Source organism: Mus caroli, unplaced genomic scaffold (genome assembly GCF_978045245.1).
Source record: "Mus caroli unplaced genomic scaffold, Mus_caroli_1 scaffold_14, whole genome shotgun sequence".
NCBI lineage: Eukaryota > Metazoa > Chordata > Mammalia > Rodentia > Muridae > Mus > Mus caroli.
In genome coordinates this window covers 30,219,125-30,244,822 of record NW_028227269.1, presented here as the reverse complement: position 1 = coordinate 30,244,822, position 25,698 = coordinate 30,219,125, and the positions used below count along the sequence as shown (strand labels likewise).

General features: G+C 41.3%; 1 protein-coding gene across 2 annotated transcripts in view; it reads left to right on the top strand.

The window, feature by feature from the left end:
* The window catches only part of Pik3cg (phosphatidylinositol-4,5-bisphosphate 3-kinase catalytic subunit gamma), a 35,386-nt gene extending 15,150 nt beyond the window's left edge, over window positions 1–20,236 (top strand). For both annotated transcript variants that reach the window (XM_029484962.2, XM_021178976.3), the window contains exons 9-11: window positions 923–1,034; window positions 2,398–2,555; window positions 18,717–20,236. In XM_029484962.2, the coding sequence (XP_029340822.1) occupies window positions 923–1,034; window positions 2,398–2,555; window positions 18,717–18,995 (549 nt within the window). In that variant the 3' untranslated portion in view covers window positions 18,996–20,236. The remainder of the gene's footprint in view (window positions 1–922; window positions 1,035–2,397; window positions 2,556–18,716) is intronic.
* Window positions 20,237–25,698: the final 5,462 nt, after the last annotated feature.

The window sequence follows — 25,698 nt, the reverse complement described above, 5'->3', positions numbered from 1 at the left end:
CAGTAGTGGTTGCTGGTCTAACAGGCTCTTCTAATGGATGTCTCTGTTCCCCAACATACTGGTCGAGAGTTTTACTCCTGAGGCTGTCGGGGTTTGTGAGGGTTTTTCCCCTGATGACACAGCTTATCTGTGAGACAGAGCACCTACTTCTAGACCCAGAAAACATTTGCTTCGGTTTTGAATACCAGTCAAGCTTTGCATAGAATTTGGTTCTGTGAAATACTCTGTTAGCACTTTTTATGGATACTTTTGTTGTTTAACACACAGATTTAGTTACCATATATACATTCTTTCATACCAAACCAAAAAACTTACAATTTCTACTGTGGCTCTAAATGGTAAGTTATGAATGTTGAAAATGTCTATCTTGCTGAAGAACATATGCTGGATCCTTCACAAACTGTTTGGCTGGGCCATGTGGGTGCTGTTTAAAGTCAGTTCTACTGCACGGGAATAGCACTTCACACTTGCGTGGCCAGCAGCCTTTGGTAGAGGAAATATAATTAGTAGCCTTTATTAATCAGTTATACATGAAAGCTTGTGAAACCATCCATACACTTAAATGGTTATAAGCAAAGCATAATTGCAGAAATTACTACAAGTTCTGTACAGTTGTGGGCAAGTGGTTAAAAGGAAGGATGGGAAATTTTGATAAATTTCTGTGGCCCTTTTCTTCTTGGGTCTTCCTCATGTTGTACTGTTTGGATGACTCTTCACTGAAAACACAAGCCGACAATTAAAAATACAAGTGACAGTTGGCACTTCCTTGATATGAGGGATGTACTAATGAGGCTGGACTCAAATTTCTTGCTTGCTGTCTGAAGTGGTTCTCAGAACATTGTTCTTCTGGGAGACATTGCCATTGACTTGGGGTGCTCTCTGTCACTGGAAAGCAACCAACATTCAAATCCATTCTCCTCAGTTTCAGGCCGCAGTGGAAAGGTTCGTTTACTCCTGTGCAGGCTACTGTGTGGCCACATTTGTTCTTGGGATCGGTGACAGGCACAACGACAACATTATGATCTCAGAGACAGGTGAGTTTGCCCACTGTAAAGTAACATTTTTATTGTAGTAAAATACATTTAACATAAGAGGTTCTGTTTTAATCATTCCTAAGTGTTCAGACAAGGGACACTAAATACAATTACATTATTTTGCACCCATCACCACTGTCCATCTGAAGCACTTCTTCTCTTTAAGCGTTGCCTCCCCACTACCCCATCCTCATGGCACAGAGTGAGAGTCTAAGCTGGAGCCCAGATTTACAAGTCATTGTGTATAGGGACACTGGTGACTGTAGACAGACCACCCTTCTTGAGGGTTAATGGATGAGGGAAGAAAAAGCAGGAAATAAAGGAAATAAAGACTAAAATAAAGGAAAAAATTACAGGGAGAAGTAAAAAGAGAGAGTGGGGAGGATAGCTTAGAAGGAGGCATCAGCAATGTCAAATGTTCCAAGACCCAACTAGACCAAATAATAAAAGCACATGAGCTGTCCCTCTTCTGAAACACCTGAGTCCCTAACTCTCACAGCCATACTGGTTCACACTACCCTGGCAGTGACCTGTAATGGCCACCATAGCATGAAATGTTCATATATGAAATCTGAATCCAGTTTTATAGTCTTCCAGGCATGATAGCCAATGTCTATAAGTCCAACACTCAGGAGGCCTAAGGAAAAGGAACACAAGTTCAAAGCTAGCCTGGACTACATAGAAAGACTTTAACACAAAAATTATTTTTAAAGAGTAGAGTTTAGGAACAAGCAAAGGAGCTTGGTGCGAATTACTTTTATTCCTTGCAAGAACAGGGTCAACACAAAAGAACAGTCCATTTGCGGATTATAGAAGTGCTAAAAGACCAAATAAACAAAAACTAATATGGTCTTGCTACTGGCAATAGTGTTAGAAGCTGACCCCAAAGAGATTCAAAATGGTATTTCTATAGCACTACTTAAAAGTAAAACATTAATAACATCACTCTTGGCAGACAAAATACAGCACCAGTCTGTTGGCTATATGAAGGACATAAAGTCTCTTCAGCATGATGGTCACAACTTAGCGAGAGTTTTGATTGGCCTGTCTAAGAGTACTTTGGAGACAAGTTTGCTTGTTAGATTGCTTGCTTGCTTGTTTTTAATGACATCTTGGTATCATCTAAAGAACAAACCTATCAAAAAACACACTTGGTTTTGTCTGAAAGCTTTGTGGCTACTGCTTTCAAGCACCTGTTAAGGCTGAAAATATCAAACGCTAATAATAAAAGAGGATAAAGTGCGCTCACTCAAAATAGTTCATTTTCAGGCAACTGATTTAAAAAAAAAAAAAGACCAAAAACCCCAAAATGTTAATAAACACTCACACCAGGTAATGATGTCAGGCATTTTCTTCTCTTAAGGAAACCTATTTCATATAGACTTTGGACACATTCTTGGGAATTACAAGAGTTTCCTGGGCATCAATAAAGAGAGAGTGCCCTTCGTCCTAACCCCAGACTTCTTGTTTGTGATGGGATCTTCTGGAAAAAAGACAAGTCCACACTTCCAGAAATTCCAGGTATGTCACCCCAGTCCTCCTCACCTCCTGCCAATACAAACCAATCACACTGTAGAAGTCACCTCTCCCTACCCTTATGATATGGCCACCCTCCTTCCTCCTCCTCACCTCTGTTCATTCCACAAGTACATGCAAGGTGGTGCTTTCAGGGATTTGCTCATTAAAACCAAACAGCAACTAAAAATGCTCCATAAGGGGTGGCCCTGGGGACCACAGACCTCTGAGGGCAGGCTAGGTGCTCAGGACAGCTTCAAAGAAGGACAGTTATGGAGACTGATCTACTCAAGACTTTGAGTAGAAGATTCAAACTTCAACTATGTTTCAGGGCTTGCAAACAATCGTGAGCTTCACTTGATTTTTGGTACTGTGTGTGTACTTATCATGCTACCAACAGGGGAATCTTGTTGCACATACTGATTTTTGCTGGTATTAAGAGTAGCCCTTTTCTTGTTGGCAGTCTCATCAGCTTGACCACAGGCTCTGCGGTGAGCTCTGGTTCCACTAGCCTGCAAACAAGCCCCCACAGGAGTATTTGGCTTTAAACGCACAATGAGAGCATCTTATACTTTCAAACGTAATAGCTGTGAGTGAATACAATTCAGAAAAGTTGTAAGCATACTGAATACATAACAATAGAGTCACAAAACAGAAACCAAGAGTGACCTTTGCCTTGCCTTGTCTGAACACAGCCACCTTCTTCCTTAGTGTGCCTTCACTGTGGTTTGATTGGCACTCCACATCTTAAGGAGAAGGCTTTTCCTTCAAATCCAGCATGAGCTTGGGAAAGGACATGCGGCCTTGAGCTATAGGGGAAGAGCTACTTCCTCGTGTTGTTTTGTAACTTGTGCTTTGAGCTACTGGCTGGCTGTCTCGTTGGTAATGGCATGACTCACACTCTCGGCTCAGAGTTTCAGGAGTTTGGGTATGTGCTCTTCTGCACACACTCGGTTGGGTTTCAGACAGTTTCCAAAAACTGGACACATTTCATGGGGGGAGCAGAAGGATTTTACTACTTAACGAAGAGAAAGCGCTCAGTTTTACTCTCTTGAAAGTGAGGTTGATATGACTAGCTTTAGACAGGGCATAACAACAGCTCAGAATGTTAGATAAATACATGGAATTCTGCCTTAGACGTGAGTCTCTTCTTTCCTATAGATACATGGTCTCTTCCTTCTTCTAATGAGTGAAATTTCCTAGAAGTCCATCCCTTTGTCCTTACGGACTCACACAGAGTTCATGTCACACCACCAAATCCCAGCAGTTTTCCCCTTTAGCTTTCTTTGTTGCTTCTGCAATGGTTTTCAGTTTTAAAACGTTTGTGATGAAAAGATCTTCATAATGAGGAAGCCAGGAGAGGATCCCTGCCCCACCCAGCAACATCAACTCAGAGCAACACATGTGGGGGGTTTCTCACAGTCTGTAACATCTCTCCATCCTTTCTGATCAAGCTTGCTTCTTAAGCAATTAAACCTGATGTCTATACAGCATGTACCACCCAGAGCACATTCCTGTGAATTGTGTTGTGCTTTACACACCTGAGTTCTGGAAGACTGCCAGCATTTTACACACCTGTGAGTATTACCTACATACTAACCAGTAGCACAGGGATCAAAGGAGTGGCCTTTGTAGCAGACAGACCTAAGTCCACAATGGCAGTCACTTAGCCTTTTAGAACCTTACTTTCTTCATCTGTAAAGAAGGAACATGGCCTACTTATGGTTTTTCCAGGTACTATTGATCTAGTTAGCACTATAAAAAGAAAGCTTTTATTTAGCTCACAGCTCTGAAGGTTCCAAACCACGACCATTAGCCCCATGGCTCTGAACCAGTGGCTCTCAGCCTACGGGCTGTGACCCCTTTCACATATCAAGGGTCACATATCAGATATCCTGCATATCAGATATTTACATTATAATTCATAACAGTAGAAAATTACAGTTATGACGTAGCAATGAAAATACTTTTATTGCTGGGGGTCACCAGGAAGGTTGAGAACCACTGCTCTAGACCTAGAGAAAGCATTGTGGCTATAGCAGTGGCAAGAGCCAGCTGCTCAGCATCATTGCAATGAAGACTGCAGAATGAGTAGCTCATCTCAGACCACAGCAGAGACTCTGTTATCATTGCGTTAGACATCAGGCAAGTCTTCCAACTTGAAATGGAAATGTTCTTAAAATTTCCAAATTGAAAATTTTAAGAAGCCATTGTTTGAAATGAGATCTCGGGCAATATACAAAACATGGCCAAGTAGCCTATTATGGTTAAAGAGAGAACTGAATCCGGCCTCTACCTGTTCTCACACTATCCCATCCCCCACCCCAACCCATTCATCCTCTGTACACAAGAGAGAGCTAACCACTGAAGCAGGAAATTATCCACGTAAAGAATTCCCAAAGTTTGACAAAACTGGGCAGCTGGGCTCCATCATTTAACTCCAGACTTGGACAAATTTTCATCTGCCTTTTCTTTCACTTCTTTTCTCTTTCTTTTCTTCTCTCTCTCTCTCTCTCTCCTTCCTTCCCTTGTTCCTTTCTTTCTTCATATTGCTAATTCAAAATTTTATGTATCTCAATTGTGTTCTTGTTATTGCAAAGGTTCTTTTATCTTAGGGACTGTGTGCATAAATTCCCTCAGCAATGACTTGGGGTCTGGTATAATAAAGTCATCATGTTTAGGCAAACAAGGAAATGTACATATTTGCATTTGAACTAAAAGTCCCCTTTGCTAGTTTTGACCCCATGATGTTAATTACTATGTGTCACTGAGTGACCTATTGGGCAGGGTAAAGAAAGACTGCCTGCTTTTTGTTAAGAGTGTGGTGGACCTTCTCCATATATAATACAAACATGGGAGGCCACAGCCTGGGGATAGCAATAGGGGACCAAAAGAGAAAGGCTGTGCTTTGTCTCACTGTCCTCTGTCCAAGGCAACTGGCCTAGCCTGGGGTCATATCCATCAGTTACTTCTAGAGTAGGGGGAAACATTAAAAACAAGTTGTGATTATGCAGAGGCAGAGAAGCGAAACCAAATCTCACTATTTGAATCTATGAACATCTGTAACCTTCAGGGCAGCCTCCCACAGGCAGGGATTAAATGAATTTAATGATGTCAATTTCCATATCTCTTTGACTAAGAATATTTTTTAAACAAGGTAAATAGCTTTTAACACATTGGTGATTTGTTTTATATTACCAGCAGTCACAGGGATGGAAGCACAATGTGGTGCTATAGATCAGCAGAAGGAGTTCCCTTAATCCTTAAATGTTATGTTGTTATAGTTCCTGAATAATGACCCAGAGGCTTGTTATTTATGAATAAATGCTAGGCCAGAAGCTAGGCTTGTTCCCAACTATCACATAGCTCAGTTATCTCATTTATACTCTTCTGTGTCTGCCATGTGGCTGTTACCTCTGCTCAGTTTCATACATTCGACTTCTTCCTAGTCCGAATGGTGAAGTTTCCTATGCCTGACTCTTTCCCAGCTTCCGTTTTCTCTCTGCTGGATGTCTTACCTTCTAATCCTGCCTCAGCTTATTGGCCACCAGATTTTTATTGACAGGTGATGCTTCTACATAGTACACAAGAGATTATCTCCCCGCACGATAGCCGCTCCTCTCCTTCCACCTTCATGTCGGTTTTGAGATCCAACTCAGGTTGCCCCGATGGCAGGGCCCACACTTCCATGCACTGAACCATCTCTCCAGCACCCCTTTCATCATTTAGGGGCTGCCGCTATGACAAAAACAGATCAGTGCCTTCCCTGCAGAATATATTTTGAGGGCAAGCAAATCTGAAACAAAGCTGAAGTTTATCAATAATATTTTAGTGTAGACTTTAAGCATGGATGTTAAAAAGAGAGGTGCTGTAGAGAAAGTAAGACAATCCCCTGAGCACAGGTATGGCTCTTTAAGAGATGACCTTCACTGTCTTCATAAATGTGTGGTGTGTGTGTGTGTGTGTGTGTGTGTGTGTGTGTGTGTGTGTGTGTACAAGCCTAGCATATGGCCTAAGCATTTAATCATAAATATTAGCCTCTGAGTCATTATTCGGGAACTGTTACAACATAACATTTAAGGATTAAAGGAACTCCTTCTGCTGCGCACGCACACACAAACACACACACACACATACACAAAGTCTGTGATACTTCAAGTTGCTGTGTTCTAAGGTTGCTAAATGATCTGAGATCACAGGGTGGTTCCTGGTTGTATGTGGCAATAAAGTTAAAGTCTAGATCATGGGACACAGGAAGGTAGGACATCGTCACTGGAAACATGGTTAATGGTGTTGTTTAAGATTCCCAGAAGATGTTGAGACAGCAATGAGGCTAGCTCCGACATGGTACACTGGGTCTCCAACCCAGCTCTTTGCTTTCCTATAAAATGTCTACATATGAAAGCAATACTGTCTGTAAGCCAGCAACCTTTGCAGCAGATGTCAATCATGCTGCAGTTCTTGCATGTCATCTATGAAGAGGCTTCAATCAGATGCTCAGATGAGAAGTCCCTCTTTGTTCCTATGTCCTGTAATTTACTTTCTTTCTATCCTGTCTCAATAGCACTATATTTCAAATTTCAGTGACTAGCTGTAAACATATGTAACATGCAAATTTATTTAATTCAAGTCCAAATGAAATTTGGATTTCTATTTATTTAATAAGAATTGTATTTGGTTTTTTTTCTAAGCAGTAATTTTTTTTATTAAAACAACAACAGCCGGGAAAAAAAAAACCTTTTGGTTTATTTGTTTTGCTTTTTGAAACAAAGTCTCCCTGTATGGAGCAGACTGTCCTCATATTGCAGAAGTAAGCCAGCCTCTGCCTCCCAAGTACTGGACTAAAGTCATTTACCACTGTGCCCACCCAAAAGCAATTTTCTTGTAAATGTCAGATACGTAAGCCTTGTTATCTCACCTTCCAGAGACAATTCTGCCAGCTGTCAAGGCTTCTTCCTGATTCACATTTATCTTTTCAAAAGTCGACGTAAGTCAGAATTTGCTTTAGAACTTAAAATAAAAATAGACGTGAATGGTTGGGACCAAAGAATGGCTTTAAGGTCAGCCTGGACTATCTGGATTAAATACTAAGACCCTAAGATCCTGTGCATATGTGTGCATTTGTGGGACAGGGTGGGAGTGGGGTCTCCCTCCTTACTGTAAACTGCAAACGGTGAACTGAGGATGGCTTCCTGCCTTCTATGAGCTGCACATTCATCCCTTTGATTGGCGTCCAAGTGGTCTGCAAGGCCCGTGCTGTGCAGCTCAGCTCCTGCAGCTTCACTCATAGCAGTCCCATGCTCCACTGTTTTGTAGTTGCCTTCCATGTTTTCTACCACCCCATGCTGCCCCATTGCCTGGACCTACCACTAAGAAGACCTGCCCTGCCCTCTAGGTCTCAAAGTAAATGTCATAGCACAAGCAACTTCTGGCACAGGTCTTTCTGCCTACCTGGTCTCCTGCATTGCATCTATCATGTTTATAGCTATTTGTCCTGAGTGCCTCTCCCTTTACAAATGTCAACAGGGCTGCATGTGATACAGCAAACACTTGGAAGATGTTTGCTTAGTGAAAGGGCAGGGGGTGAAAGGGCAAATCCTTCAAAGGGAGGAGTTGATCAGACTGAATCACACCCCCCCTCCCAGGAGCCTGATTCCCTGCCATGCATTGTACTCTGTGGGTGTATGAGCTATTGACTCAGGCACACACTGATAACCATCACCACTCCAAACCACCTAGAAAACTTTACTACACAAATAGCTTACCCGTGCAAGGAATGACAACCAAATCTTATGAGGAAATCTAGTGTTTTATTAGTAATATAAATAGGGGATATCATGTGTTACCTACCATGTTGTGTGGAGAATTTTTTACTGAAATGAACAGTGCCTGCATGCGTGTGTGTGTGTGTGTGTGTGTGTGTGTGAAGCAAAGCAACTATCTATACCCAGAGAACAGAATGTGGGATGCATTCCTATAGGACATGTTCAATCCAAGTTTATTTCATGGATCTTGAGCAATTTGATATCCCAAGACCAGATCTTTGTAAAGGAGGACAGTCTTGGCACACTGCGGGTGTTGAGCAAATGTGTCAGCTAATGCTGATCATCTATAGCACCAAATGGCATTCATTTGTGCCGAGGAGACAAGTTGAGGAGTGTCCCTAGAGCCACTTGCCCCTAGATGTCACTGTTAGGGAGCATTTACCAGGAAGTCCAGGGCTGGCTACTTTGATCTACACCGGTTGAAGCTACCTTGCCAGTCTTACCAGACTGCTCTGTTTTCTACAGCTGTTATCTTGTCCTCATATCAGGGTACAGCAGGCCTTCAGCCTACAGGTCCAAGTACATGTCCAAGGACAGAGGCCTGACTCAGAAGATTGCCAGGAACCTGGGGGTGCTTGACTGAAGTCCATGTTTGCTAGTGTCAGGCCGAACCCCTGGCTCCTGGGTTGTTTTAACTGCTTCTGCCCCATCCTCCCCACCAGAGGCACCTGCCTCAACCTCCATCTAGGAGTGGAATGCTGACTTCCTCTTTCTTTGCTTCACTGAGACATAACTATCCTCTCTAAGCCCAGCCACAGCATGAAGGAGACCTTACCATCTGACAATCTTCTGTGTGACTATCTTACTGTTCTTCCCACTTGAGCTTCCTTTCCTGTCTATGGGGGACACGGTCATGCCTGTGTATGTCTGTTACCTGCTGACTGTACTTCCCAGCCTCCGGCTCCATCCTGTTGTTATTATCATCAAGCTGTGTTCAGCACATGTGAGACAGGACACTGCCACTGGGATAGGACAAAGACTCCAGCGTTGTTCTTGAAGAGGCTAACAGGTCTTCCCAGTTTAATCCCCTTCAAATGTCACTGTTCTCCAATTCCTTGTCATTTTAAAGCAGTGAGTCTTGTCCAAGATCTAACTTGTGTTCTGTACAGAAAACTTTCAGCCATCTCACATGGGCAGGTTATTGGCAGTGTGTTGAACATCATACTGGGCACAGGTGACCCAAAGCAGAGGCACAGCAGCCTTGTAAGTCAGACTGGCACCGTGCCATGCCAAGGAATACTTTGTGTGACTAGTGAACGGAAAGTGGTTTGCAGAGAGAATAATTAGTCCTGCCTGGAAGATAAGAAAGGACTGTTCCTAGAAGGAAGCCTTTGGGGATGAATTCAATTTCATCTTGCTGATAGATGCAGGGAGAGGAAGGAACATCTAAGCAGGGGGGAAAAAGCCATGAGCAAGTACATCAGTTGGCAAAGTGCATACAATAAGTGTTTAGGAACACAAAGTACAACTGCTCAGTCTAGGAGTAAGCCAGGTCTCTGTGGAGTGTTCTCTTAGAATCGGACTTGGGAAGGGAAGTGTCCCTCTATCGAAACAGAGCCCCAGGCTAGGGAGGGAGGGAGCAGAGCAGAGAGAACTCATTTAGAACACAACTGGTTAAGCCAAATTACCCTAATTAATGACTAATTAGGTCAAGTAGGAGATGACAAGTGTACCTTTCTTGGGCTTTTCACTCTGGCCAATTAACAAGGCCAGGCTCAGCCTCCTCCATCGCAGCATGAAGACTGAGTAGTGCCCATCTCTCCATGTTACCTGTAAGAAGACACATAGGAAAGAGTAAGAGTTTGAATATGTTAAGGTATTTCCCTCAGGTGAAGACTCTCATGGGGTTTTCAGATTCTTGGGACTTGGTTTATCTGTTAAATTTAATCTGGAACTCATACAAATCTAGGCCTGGAGGCATGGCATTGGGACACCAATAAAGTCATTTATGGGTTAGTCTACCAGCATGAAATGTTATTCAGCACCCAAGATAGTAGAGCCCCAGTCATTTTAAGCACTACTCAGAATGTCAACAAAGGCATCCTTCTAGTGTTTAGCTTCCTTTAAAGGATTGCTGTGTCTACTTTACAATACTATGGGGTATGTGTTCCATTATCTTCCAAGCGTGCTCTCTCTCCATAACAGTCTTCTTGGGAAATTTCCATTGGTCTCAGTTTCTATAAAAGCACTGCTTCTCATAAATGAGGTTTGGTTTTGTTTTTAACTACTCAAAGTTGAATGAAAATATGGATTAGACAGTTCCTTTGGCTAGAAATGTAGTTGAAGATCGTGCTTTGTAAATATGAAAAATCTGTAGTTTTTTTTTTTTTAATCTCTGGCCTATTGTGAATATTTTCCTTCCTTTTTTCATCTACCTTTAAGTTACATTATTTTTACTTTTATATATCCAAATACATCACTTCAAATTTTTTTGGTACAAAGCTGGAAGATACACACACACACATGGAGGGGAGGGAGAGAGAGCAACAGAGAGAGACACACACAGAGAAACCAGAGAAACCATTCTTAATACAAACTTTGAAAAAAATTAATTATAGCCTTTGTATTCCTAATGAATTGAGAGACAATGGTAGATCCCATTCCCTGGCAAACAGCTAGTTTGTGACTCATGTTCAAGTCCATAAATATGGAGCTACTAATTTAACCTCAATAAATAAGTAGCGAAGGGTCAGACACTCTGTGCTTAGACATACCACAGAGTATTTCTTCCTGCATTAAGTCTATGAATCAACCTTTGCTGGTTTGTTAAGATAAATACTAAGAATGTAGGCTGGGGCAATACATTGACTTTTATTTTAAAATACATTTAATGCATGCCTTGGATTGAACTATTGTTTTCTCAACTGTGTCTCTTAGACAGACAGGCTTTTTTTTTTTTTTTTTTTGGTTCAGTGATGAATATTTGACAGTTTTCTTCTACCCCTCAGCCTCAGAATCTCTCCCTGGAGTTTCTGTTTCATTGTCCCGGTGTCATTTCTCTACTTAACTGAATATGCACAGTTCATCTCTAGGGAGACTGGAGGGTTTCAGTTGTTAGAAAAAGTATCCATGTGACCTTGAACCTTGAACACTCTAGAACTGCTCTTCAGTGGTTAAGAATTAGTTGATGGCACAGATGAAATGAGTTGGTTCAGTGACTAGAATGTAAATCAAGGCAAGGTTTGAGCCCTAAAATGGTAATGAATTCCTTTGTTTCCAAGATGTGCGGAGGTGGTAGCCTATAAAAACATTTCTTTCTTTCAGGGCGTAGATGCTACAATTAAGGCATTTAGACAGCAATGGAATTAGGAGCAGATGTACTACACAGGCTCAACCTATTTATTAGCTACTAATGGAGAGTGTGCCAGCTAATGCCACCATTGGTAGTGGAATGTTCTCTACAGTAAGTAATACATGAAGCCAAGACCCCTGAGTCAGACTTTCTTCACTCAATAACACACAGCCTCTCACAGGCAGTTAAGAAGAGCAATGTTTGAACCCTGGAAGAAAAAAAAAGTCACTTTCAACAGGTAGTAACTTCTGTGTTCTGGGTTTTCCCCTGAGCTCCCCAGCCACATCCTTTTAGCCATTCCAAACCACAGCCCTCTGGGCTGAAGCAGTGAGACCAGGGCACACTCACAAGCCTTGTCACTGAGTATAAAGGACAGAAATGAAACTTCTGGGGCTTGTGTTGGTGGAGCAGTACCCAACCGTGATCCCCAAAAGATAAGAAGTACCCATAGAAGCCCAGTGTGCAGCATGCTGTGTGTCCTTCATCGCGAGCCAGTGTGAAGACAGCCCTTTCCATACATGTCGCAAAAAAAGGTAGTCGCCCACTCTCACTCCCTTCACCTGCTAAATGAACTGTCTGTGGAATCATTTGGTGGACAGTCTGCATAAGAAACGGATGCATTTCGCATTGGGAAATGTATTCAATAATGCAATTCTTTGAAGTATTCAGTAATGAAAGGGAACTAGTTACACAGCACTTAAATCTCACCACAGCCACAGGAAATGGACGTTACTATTGTACTCACCCTACAGATGAAAACACTGAGGTCCAAATGGCCTCTCTGATTGTTAATAAGAAAGGCAAAATCTGAGTTCATTCAACTAGGTGTGAGGCCAGGTGTTAGCTGCTGTTCCACTCCATCTTCAGCAGAGGATGGTAATGTCTGCACTCAAGTTTTAAGTTTCTAGAGTCCGTTGGAACCTAGACATTCTGTCTGCCAAGTACGAAACATGCGGTTAAATTCAGGGAAGACATTTCTTTCTCACAGAAGAGCCTGCATGTGAAAGTCACCACTCATCAAACAAGCTAAAACCAACAAAAACCCAGTCTTGCAGCCGGGAATGCAGCTCAGTCATACAATGCTCACCGGGTATGCATAAGGTTCTGAGTTCCCTCCTCAACATCCTCCAGAAGATGATAGCTCATATGGGTGGGATGGCCTTCAAGAGACACAGGACACCTGCCCTTTTCCCATTGTGTATCTCTTTGGGCACAGGGATAGTTGGATTTACTTACCATCAACTGAAAGTATTTAATGAACACCTATGGATTGGGGTGACAGTGACTTTGTCTGGACTTAATTTGCCTCCTTGAAGTTTTTCTATTAAAAAGAGATTGACCCCACAGTGGGCTCACACATCAGGAGATTTGCCTGGAGCCTCTAGTGTATAGAAGAATAGGAAATAATTAAAAATCAAAATGTACTTCTGGCTCCAAATCAAAAGACGTCCTCCTAAGTCTGTGTGAAAAGCACAAGAGTTGGCAAATTAATGAATCTGTGGCCTGAGGTGAAGTCTGCACTCAGCTTCTGTAATTACCAAGAAACTCGAGATGCCTTGGTGGGTTGGATAAGCAAAGAAAATGATTTCCGGGCATCAGAGGCGTCACTTGGAATGCAAGATCACTAATGTACTGGGGCTGCCGCCAGGTAACAATTGAAATCTGGGCTGCCGCTGAAACAACCCCAAGATGCTTTGGGGACTGTGTTAGCCCTTCTGCTACGGTGAGCAAAAAGGAGATTCTGGGTTCTGGGAGGAAAGGAAGGGACTAACATGTCTGGCATACTCAGGCTGTGCAGCCTGCTGTGCCTGTATTTTATATAAATTGCCTTAGTTGGATCAGAATGATCTGGGTCATTTGATTAAGCTAGGGTAAATATGTCGACCCTCCACTGTCCAGTGTGATCCAGGCCTGACCTCTATTGTCATTGTGGTCACTGTTACAGTGTTATGGTTTGAGACCACACCTACATGCATCTTGACACTCAGTCCTGGGCTGACAGCACTGTTTGGGTAAGTTGCAGAACCTTAGGACACACAGTACAGCTGGAGGACACATGTCTTGGAAGGTTATGTCTGTTTTTGGTTCCAAACTGAGTTCTCAGGTTCCTGTCTGCCGCAGTGTGACCAGGCAGTCACCTCAAGCTCCTGCTGTGCCGTCTTACTTACAGTGATAGACTATCACTCTGAAGCCATTAACTGAAACAAATCCTTTCTCCTTTAGGATGTGGGCATCTTGTCATAGTAATAAGGAAAGAGCGACTGGTAGATACAGACAAAGTCATCTTGTGTTAACTGACAAAGATGTGAGGATAGCCATATGTCCTCTCAGTCCTGCTTCATATCACACTTTCAATTGTTTATTTATTCTCCGCCAGCTCAGAGACTCAGAAAGTATGACTGAGGTAGTGTTCTTCAGCCTCCCTATCCATCTTCTAGAACAGGACATTGAGGTTGCCACCTTCTTTTTTTTTTTTTCAGCACTAAATGGACTTTTATTGGATATTTTCTTTATTTACATTTCAAATGTTATCCCCTTTCCTCTTTTCCCCTCCAAAAAACCCCCTCCCCTCATCCCTACCCACTCCCCCTGCTCACCAGCCCATCCACTCACTCTTCCTGGCCCTGGCATTCCCCTACACTGAGGCATAGAACCTCCAAAGGAGCAAGGGCCTCTCCTTCCATTGATGACTGACAAGGCCATCCTCTAGTACATATGCAGTTAGAGCCATGAGTTCCACCATGTGTGCTCTTTGGTTGGTGGTTTAGTCCCTTGGAGCTCTGGGGGTACTGGTTAGTTCATACTGATGTTCCTCCTATGGGGCCACAAACCCCTTCAGCTCCTTGGGTCCTTTCTCTAGCTCCTTCATTGGGGACCCTATGCTCAGTCCAATGGATGGCTGTGAGCAGCCACTTCTGTATTTGTCAGGCACTAGGTTGCCGCTTTCTTGCATGATGTTCTTGAGAACTTTCTTTTGTAGGTAAATTCATGGAAAAGGTGTCCAACTTACTAACAGTTCAGTTCCTAGCATAGAAGTATCTGGGGGAAAGCATAGAGAATCTTTTTTTTTTTCAAGACAAGGTTTCTCTGTATAGCCCTGACTGTCCTGGAACTCACTCTGTAGACCAGGCTGGCCTCGAACTCAGAAATCCGACTGCTTCTGCCTCCCAAGTGCTGGGATTAAAGGCATGTGCCACCACTGCCCAGTCATATAAATTCTTTTAAATGTCCAACTTTGAAGCATATTTCAGCCAGAACTTTTCACCTAATTTAGGTGTACAGTTCTGAGTTTTGACCAATGTGATGTTGACCTCCACAGCTAAGTCCCTATCACAACAGCAACTATGTTATCAAGTGGTGTGTCCGTAAAGTCATGCTGTGCCCTCCTATCACCTCTTATAGGTGAACAGGTTCTATCTGTAAGAAACTGAGAGAGTAAAACCTTTCCATTGCCTATGGAATGTTTCTGCCTTCCTTCATGTTTGTTGGTTGGCTTGCTAATTCACATTCTTCAAGGTTTTTCATCTGCTCTCCTGTCTGCCAGTGTGAGTTTTTGCATATCCTTGCCTGTACTTTAGGATAGGACGGTCATGTGTCACATTGCACAAATGCTTTCTTTGTAAGTCCCTGTTAACAATTGATTGTGTGTGTTTGCATCTCTATAATGTCTCCATGTTTTTCCACCTTGGTAAAGCACCTTCCTCGCCCTGATTGGTTCAATATTTGGCCTCTTTCTGTACAAACCTTTGATTCATGTGGAATTTCTTTTGTCTTGTCTCGGGGAGTGAAATCTTAATTTTATTTACCCCGAATAATGAATTGGTTATCCAGACCCCATTTACCAAAGAATAGACCTTTTCCCCACGAATCTTCACGCTTGTCTTGGTTACATCTCACAATTGCTAGGCACTCAGTTGTGTCTTCACACTCTTTATTCTGTTCCACAAAATTTCTTACCTTCGTTTTTAAACAATAAGTACGATTTCACCCTTTTTTTAAAATAGCTTCAAAAATGGTTTTGGGTTTTTATTTGTTTGTTTGTTTTGTTTTGTTGTTGGGTTTCTACTCCCTTAGAATTAGAAACAGGGATGGCTGTGAGCCATCGTGTGGGTGCTGGGAACAGAATCCGGGTCCTCTCAAGAGCAAACAGTGTTCTTAACCTACTGAGCCATCTCTGCAGCCCCATAAAATGTTTTACTATCTGTTGTAGCGAGCACAGCTTCTCATTACTGTGATCTCTAAAAATGTCTTCTCAGACCCTGACTAAGCTGAACGAACTAAAACTCATACTTGAATTTAATTAGTGAGGATTTTTACTGAAATATCACCTCTTGTAGATTAACCCAAGCGTAATAAATATCCTGAGAGGAGTTTTCTTTCAGATAAACATGCTATGTTATCTCGTGTATTCAAATTTTCCTTTATATAACACAAGAGAATTCTACATTTTCTTTTATTTTTAAGATTTATTTATTTATTTTCTATATCAGAGTACACTGTCGTTCTCTTCAATGGGATCCATTGCAGATGGTTGTGAGCCACCATGCAGTTGCTGAGAATTGAACTTGCTGGAAGAGCAGCAGTCAGTGCTCTTAACCACTGAGCCATCTCTCCAGCCCCATTCTACAGTTTCTTTAAGTGGGTTCTCCACAAGTTTGTGATGTGTTTATTCTAGGTATAGCATTCATCTTGTTATCAATATTCACAGCAGCTGTTGTTTTTGTTTTTTCATGGTACTTGCCAACTGGTGGCGACTATTTAAATGATTTTTTAATTTCTTACTATATGTTTTTATAAAAACATTTGCATGAGTGGATAGATGGTTTGGTTGGAAAGCACTTGCTGCAGGAGAGTGAGGATGCAAGTTCAGCCTCCCTAGCACCCACATAAAAGATGATCATGGTGGCACAAACCCATGACTTCCCAGGGCTGAGGAGGAAGAGTTGGATGGATTCCAGAGTCTGCTGGCCAACTGGTCTAGATGAATTGCTGAGCCTTGGGACCCAAGAGAGACTGTCTCAAACAATAAGGCTGCAAGGGACTGAGGAAGCCACCCAAGGTCTTGACACTGATATCTGACCTCTACCTGCATACACAAATACACAAAGCATAGTTTACTAAAACCTGATTATAATAATATTGGAATTTTCTTTCCCTCAGAGATCCAAGAAAATGAACATTTATACATCCTAATCAATTTATCTCCACTTTTCTGACTTTATAATTCATTTCTTTTTCTATTCTTTTTCTTTTCTGGCATTTAAAATTTTTATAAAATCCAGTACTTCACACTGTTACATTTTAATGTCATATTCATTTTCATAGTTTATACAAATCACAAATGGATGCTTTTTTGTGATTATAGTTATGGTCAGAAAATCTTAAAGTGTGAGCATAGATCCTATTTAGTATGGTGTAGGAGGGTTTTGGTTTATTTGTTCATTTCCTTCTTTTACTTTTTTTTCAGTATCTTAATATGAAATATTTAGATCTATAATCATCCACCTTGGTTTTCTGTACATGTTCTCTTCCAGGTCCTGATGTTTAGGTGAGTCCTGATTTTATGAGACCGAGCACCCTCTACCTTTCCCTATGCTGTAAAATATGCAATGACATAGATGGGCTGCTGCTTAACACGAAGGCAAGACTTGTTGCCTGCCAAAGGTGGTTATGGAGGCAACAGCCTTCGCATCTGTCTGCCTTTCTCCCTTTGTTTGGTTTAGTTTAGTTTTTCTTTCTCTTGGTTTCTTGAGGCAGGATCTCACAGTAGGCCAGGCTTATCTGGAACTTACTCTGTAGCCTAAGCTTGCCCGGAACTCAGTGATCCTCCTGCCTCAACCTCCAGGGGCTGAGATGACAGGCTTAAAGTCACCAATGCTTGGCTAGCTAGCATCACAGTTTTTAAGCACTCTCTTTTGCTCAGTGTTGGGAATTTGAATTAAAATCCCTAAGCTCATTCAAGAGTTTAGAAAATCAGATGGTGAAAAGCAAATTCATCTGTTTCTTAAAATACAATAAATTGTAAAATAGATAGGTACATAGATAGATAGATAGATAGATAGATAGATAGATAGATAGATACATAGATAGATAGATACATAGATAGATAGATACATAGATAGATACATAGATAGATAGATACATAGATAGATAGATACATAGATAGATAGATAGATAGATAGATAGATAGATAGATAGATGATAGATAGATACATAGATAGATAGATACATAGATAGATACATAGATACATAGATAGATAGATACATAGATAGATACATAGATACATAGATAGATAGATAGATAGATAGATAGATAGATAGATACATAGATAGATACATAGATAGATAGATAGATAGATAGATAGATACATAGATACATAGATAGATAGATAGATAGATAGATAGATAGATAGATACATAGATACATAGATACATAGATAGATACATAGATAGATACATAGATACATAGATACATAGATACATAGATAGATACATAGATAGATACATAGATAGATAGATGATAGATAGATAGATAGATAGATAGATAGATAGATAGATAGATAGATAGATAGATGGCTAAAGTCCCTCCGTTTCTTTGGATTTCATTAGCTCTTGGCAAACATTACTTTTACTCACATAAAGCTTATTGATTCCAATATAGTGTTCAAAAGTGAGTGTCTCAGCCCTCTTCAGATAGGACAGTTGTCTCTACCTTTGATCTCCTAGCAAGGAACTTGAATCTGAAAGGTACAGTAACCAATAGCATGAGATTTGTGAGTCAGCTGGTTCTCCTTACACTCATTGGCTGGAACTCACTGATGGGTAGACAAGATCATAAAAATAGTTTATGTTCTTGTCACACTTTTTACCTGCAGCAGAGACCTGCCTTGTTCACAAAGAGTTCTTTGCATGAACAGAAACATGTAAATTCCAGCACAGCCTAAAGTTTTCAGAGCCCGCCCTTGATCAGCCAAAAGGCACAATCAACCCAGAGCATTTAAAGTCCAGCTAGAACACACTGACAATGGTATGTCCTTCTCCTTTGTCCAGGATGTCTGCGTTAGAGCTTACCTAGCTCTTCGCCATCACACAAACCTGCTGATCATCTTGTTCTCCATGATGCTGATGACAGGAATGCCCCAGCTGACAAGCAAAGAGGACATTGAATATATCCGGGATGCCCTCACCGTGGGAAAAAGCGAGGAAGACGCTAAGAAATATTTCCTTGATCAGATAGAAGTTTGTAGAGACAAAGGATGGACTGTGCAGTTTAACTGGTTCCTACATCTTGTTCTTGGCATCAAACAAGGGGAAAAGCACTCCGCTTGATATGTGGTGCTAGGGCCCAGAGCAATGTAGTGTTCTAGAGCTTTTAAACCAGCATGTCAGTCATCAGAGTTAGATTTAAAACGCAATAGGACTCTCTGAACACTGCACTTCAGAAATTCAGCTCTTTCCCCAACTGAACTCTTCACCGGAGGGGGGAAATATGTTGGCATTACTGATGGTTTGGTTAATATTCAGTGCGAGGCTTCTCTGTTCCTTTTCCCTCCTTTCAGTCTCCATGATGTTGAAGAATATTCTCAGTTTAAATAGCTTAAAGCAACCTTGCTTAGTATGCCTGATGATCTCGTACTGAATATCTCTGAAAGCCCGTAGAACACACGGCACTCTTTCTCGTGTGTTCACCATGTATTTTGGCTCTCCTTGTGTTCTCTAAGCTCTTGGCAGAAAAAGGTGCAAGCATTGCTAAGCTCTGCTGCATTCTTTAAAGGATGTTTCTAAGCATCCCCTCTGTGCCCACAGAGCAAGGAATGCAAGTTAGCTCATAGAATACCAGAGTATTGTCAGCAGTTTGTTTCCCACAGTATACCACTGCGATGCCCAGACACTGAACACAAGCTCCGATCCGGAGCCTTGCCCCTCCCCAGCAGCTGTGGCTCTAGGGTTACGGATGTGAAAAGTGGAGGTGAGACCTTTTACCAAGAGCGAATAACCTACCACAGCCAGTGTCATCTTCTCCTGCACAAAAACAGGAAGTCGCTAGCTGGACCCCTGGATGCCCACAAATGTCATCTTTCCCTCTTGTTCTGTTCTCCCTTACCCATGCTGCAACACTTCCTGTACTTCTTCCTGGACTTGTGGAATCTTCAAAGACATCTCAAAATGACTTGAAAAAGAAAGTCTACTCTAGGTTCAGGAGCATTATAGGTACTTATTTGTGGAGCCGCTCCATGGATTTTTAAAAAGAATATTATTAAAAAAAAAAAGAGTTCCAGAAAATACTAGTTTCTAAATGCTTTAATTTAACATTTTAAATCTGAGAAGTTTTTTCTTTATTTTTTTAATAGAAGATACCTGCTATCAAATGTATTCTAAGCTTATAACAATACTTATTTAGATATTCATTTTTTCAGTTTAAAGGACTTTAAATTTTGAGGCATCCCAGAGTTCATAAAGACAATTGAACCACTTTCCTTTGAAGTACTTTTTCATTTCTTAAATATTATGCTGTTTGTCATCAGTGTTGATCCACCTTTGAGAGGGATCAGTAAATTATTTAATCAAATATCTTTAGCTATCATTAATTCCATAGGAAGAAAGATGTCAAAGATGTCCATATTTAGATATAATCAGATATAACTCTTTCTGATTTTTAAATTGTCAAAATAGACACTTTCATTAGAAGGAACCCAACATTCCCTTTGTGTCTCCCGAAGCCAAGTAGCACCTAATTCTGCTACAAATGAGAACCATCAGGGACACTCTGAACATAGCCTTGCATTTTAAAGTCACCCCACTTTCAGATTATAATTTCATTAGTGTGAGATGAGCCTGGGTATGGTCTTCTAAGCACTGTGGCTGAATCTAACATACATGCAGGGGAAGGAGGCTTATTTGGTGCATGATGGTATAGGTAACCCTGCCTCCTTGCGCACTGGACCTTCCCTGGCTCATAGCTATCTACAAAAACATCTCCTCATCCCTGGGAAGTAACTGTTCTAAAACTACGCTGTCTCCTGTACAGGCCATGCCCTGTGCTGAAACTGTGTTTCTCTCTATGAATGTAAGTTAGATATTTTATGGCATTTCTGGAGCGTGATTCCTGCTAATCTAAGAACAGGAAGGGTAATGCCTTCTAACTCTAAACGAGATGCAAGCTTAGGCTTCTAAAGAACCATACACAGACTCTGCCTTTCATCTGAATTGCTGAAACGATGATCTTGATGATAAAACAATTACGGAGTATATCTATACTTAGCTTCCGACACCACATGCATGCATATTAGTTCTTTAAATGAGCCAGCCTTTTCATAAGGCTGAACTACATGGCGCCTTAGACTGGGTTTCATTCTTCCATTTCCCAAAGAATGCAATTTCAACTCCATAGACTTGCATATAAGTAAAAGCCACCTTCATATGCTACCTTGCCATTCCTGTGAGTGATATTGTCCAGTGATTTCTACACCTTTGAAAATAATCTAGACCTAGGGTCTCCAGGTAAATACCAATACCTCTACCTTCAGTGCTGAGTGAAGAAAACATAGATCACAGGTCAGATGGGTCGGGTTAAAGCAACTTACGTGTGTATCTAAGACAACAAAAGACACAAAGCTTCCATGGTAGACTTGGTCCAATATGACTCTACTGGTTTTGGTGGTGCTCTGAAAAATGCAGAAAGACATTATGAATAAAATATACCAACCAGAAAAAAAAAAAAAAAGCTCTAGACTTGCAAATAAATTAAGTGTAGTAAGTCCATCTTTTTCAGGAGATGAGTTGTTTTGGTTTTATTAGTTCTTTGAGAATTGTGTACAAAGAGTTTTGACCATATGCACCCATTCCCCCAACATCTCCCAGATTCACCCCCTTTCCCTGCCCACCCAATTGTGTCCTCTCTTTTTTTTTCTTTTTGTCCATCAATGGCAACACTCTTCAAGAAAACTTCCTCTCTCCGCAGCTATCAATTGCCAACAGTTCTTGGCTAGGGGTGGGACTTCATATCCACCTCCCCTCTCCACGCTGGGATTTGGTGCACGTGCCCTGAGCTTTTATGGGGCTTGTCCTAGCTGCTGTGAGTTCATATGTGCAGCTGCCCTACCGTGTCCAGAGGATTCTGCTTCCTTGTATTCGTTCACCACCTCTGTCTCTCACAGTCTCTCCAGGCCCTCTTCCAATGATCACTGAGCCTTGGGAAGAGACGGGGACGTATAGATGCTCTGTTTAGGGGTGAGTATTCTGCAGGCTCTTACTCTCTGCACCAGGACTAGTTATGAATCTCAGTGGTGATCGTCATCTATGCAAACAGACACTGGTCTGATGCAGGTTGAGAGATATACTAATCTATAGATAAAACAGCAAGCCATGAAGGGTCATTTTGGGAATTCTATAGCATGATTTGGAAGCTGTTAGTCCTATATTAATGACAATTGAATATAATCTTAAATAAAAAAATTAGAAAATACATTTCTGAAATCATCAGCAATTATGTTTAACAATGTGAAGGAAATAAAATGAGCTAGGATTTCTTAATGATTCTGTAGACTTATTTCCATTTTTATCCAACCGAATAATTCTTGTGAGCTCATTTGATTCTAGTCTTAGTGCTTGTTCACATGTTCTCAAAGGCTCATTTAAGGACAGATGCCAGGGAACTCTAAAGCACAGCATGGCTAGCCCTACTGGAAGCTAAGACGGCCTCCTGTATTTTAATTACAAATGTTAATTTAAATTGAAAAAAAAAAGAATTTGACATCTTATGTATCTTTTAATGTTTAAACTTCCAAATGTTTCTGAAACTCATTTTGAAACTGAAACTTATTTTAAGAAATCGTTATTGAATGCTCATTGCCTACAAGAAACTGCACAGTGTGCCGAGGAATTGAGGACGCAACAAGATGGACTGAATCCCAGTTCCTACTCGTGTGTGTGTGTGTGTGTGTGTGTGTGTGTGTGTGTGTGTGTGTGTCTGCACTGGTGCGTGTATGTGATATTTGTGCATGTGTATGGGTTCCTGTGTATACATGCACCTGTATGTTCTGGTGCATATGCATATGTGTACCTGCATGTACAGGCCAGTAGTCAACATTGGGTGCCTTCCTCTATTATACTCCATATTAATTTCTTAAGACAGACTCTCTCACTGAAACTGTAGGTCACCAATTGGCTCAAATAGTTGACCAGCAAGCTGCGGAGGACCTCCTGTGGCTGTAACCTTTCCAACCCTCTTATCTGATGCTGGGGTTATTCATGCAGCCTATTGCACCCTGCTTTTCTTTCTGGGAATACAAACTCAAGTGTTCATGCTTGTGTGGCAAGCACATTACTGACTAAACTATCTCCCTAACCCCAATGTAGTATTGGCAATGAGTTTCAGGTCAATGATTTTCTTTGGGGAGGGGCAGCACCTGACAGACATGGAAATCCTAGCTCTAGTATCTGTGTAATCTTATGTGGAAACAGATTATATTTGTATATTCAAGTTAAGATGTGGTTGAATGACTGATATCCTTAAATACTGAGAAGTGACACATGGGGCAAGCACAATATTGGAATGAACCTTCTGCAGACCAAGGAACACTGGAGGGAAAAGACACAGAAGATCCTCCCTAAGACCCTTCCTAAGATGCATGGCCCTGCCAACATTTTGATTTTGGAGTTCTGGCCTCTAGAACTGTAGCAAGATCTATTTCTACTATTTTAAGCCACCCAGTCTGGGATACTTGGTTCTGATATCCTTAGGGTACTGATTCCAAGTGAATAACAACATTCCATAGAATCATATTGGATGAGTATCCCAGAAGTCATTGATGTTTTCTGCTACTGTCAGAAGGATTTAAACATATATAAACCATGACAATGGTAATAATGATGAGAAACTCTAATTCAGTGGGTAAGAAATAAATACTTCTTGAAAATAGCGAATTTCCAGAAGAATAAAATGTGTGTGTCCAGTAACCATGACAGCAAACCCAATGCATTGTTTATTAAACATGTACAATCAAAATAACTTAGGTTCATCTTCCATCAGCAACGATTAGTTACTGGCCACGTCTGGTGCTGACTTAAGGGAAAGGGTACCTCAACAAAGTAATGACATTTATCACACTTACTGTATCTATTCTCTGCTTCAGTCGGTCCACATCCAAGAATTTGTCCATCAGAAAGGATGAAGTGTGTGAAGACTAATCATCAGAAATAGTTACAAGGAGCTGGGGAAACGGCTCAGTGGATAAAGTGTATGCTGTGCATACATAAGGACCTGCTCAGCCCCCCAGTACCCAAATAAAGTTGGGCATCAGAGTGTGTCTATAAGGCCAGTGCTGAGGAGCAGAGGCGGGGAGACAGAGTTCTCTCTCTGGCCAGTTAACCAGCCAATTTAGCAGAATTTGTGTGGTGTTCCCTTGCAGGCTTCACAGCGATCAGGGGAAAATGATCAGGACTAGATAAGAATGGAACTCGGTTCAGCCTGATTTTATTGTAACCAGCGCTAAACCAGAACTTCTAGAGTCTGGCCCAGATCATTTTACTCTAGGCATATTTAAGTCCAGCACAACTGGGGGCAGGGGTGGGGGGAGAAGAAGAGTATTCAGATAGCAACTCAGTCCCAAGTTCACAACAATTTAAGACATGTTTGTATTGAGGCTTTTTGCAAAGAACATATGGCTTCATCCATAAGATGACTTCTTGTTGACTTGGAAACAATGTTCAAGATAAAGTTGTAGGGAGAACGACTGATGTAATATATAATGCCTGTGGGGGCCAAGATTGGTCTGGCTCGAAGATAACACAGTAGTCACTTGGGCTGTTGTAAAGAGTGACATCACGCATAAAAATGAGTTTAATGGTCTAAGAGCAATGCTTAAGATCTAGTGGGAAAGGGTCTGGGATAAGTTAATACTGGGAGACATGGGCAGAGCCTGTCTCATCAGACAGCAAAGGACCACCAGGCTGTAAAACTCCATCATTCCTGGCATTCTAGGAAGAACCAGCTGTGCACCTCATTGCATTGAAGAGGTAAGCAGTGCGTTTCACTTTCCTGGCTTCTCCAGTACTTCTCTGTGTGCACCAGGCCCCTTTGCCCGCTGCAGATCTGTAAGCTCCAGATTGTAAAAGGCCTGGCCTCAAAAAATTAAGATGAAGAGTAATAAAGGATACCTGATGTGTAGACTCTAGTCTACACATGTGCACGTGTACATGCGCGTGTGCACACACACACACTAAAATAATAATAATAAAAAAGAGAATAAAAATAGTCACCATACTTCTTTATAATAACTAAAATTTGCAAACAGCCCTTAAAGTCTCTCGACAGGAGATCAATTAGCTAAGTGCCATTGAATTATGAGCTGGGGATGTGGCTCTAATTGATAGTGCTTGCCTAGAGTGCACACAAGTGAGGCTTCAACCACTTGCCCTGAATAAACTAGATATGATGGTGCACACCTATCATCCCAACATGAAAGTTAAGGGCAGGAGGATCAGACATTCTAGGTTATTCTCTAATACTTAAGGAGTTTGAGGCCAGCCTACGCTAGATACTCTGTCTCAAAAATCAATTTAAAAATATAAGTGGTAGTAAGTATGTGCATACATAAAAAATTTGTGAGTATATATATATTCACACTGGTGTTTGTTTTTGTTTGAGGGTATTAGGGAATTGAATCTAAGGCCTTACACATGGAAGACAAACACTACCAATAAGCTGTATCTTCAGCCATTTTTATTTTTATTTTTATTTCACTATATAGCCCTAAGTTACATGGGCTTGCCTTGAACTCACACTGTAACCCAGGCAGACCTTGAGCTTGGGATCTTTCTGCCTCAGCCTCCTGAGTGTCTGGGAGCTATAGTTTATACTATTGATAGTGATAGTTTTTTCTGTGCATTAACTTTTTTTCATTTGGATTTGGGGGAGTTTCGAGTTTCTTAACCAGGAGAAATTAATATTTTCATTTTCTGGGGGAAAAAAAGATGCATTCCAAATGACAACCGTCTCTTTGTCTCTTAACGTAGATCATGCTGCACTAAA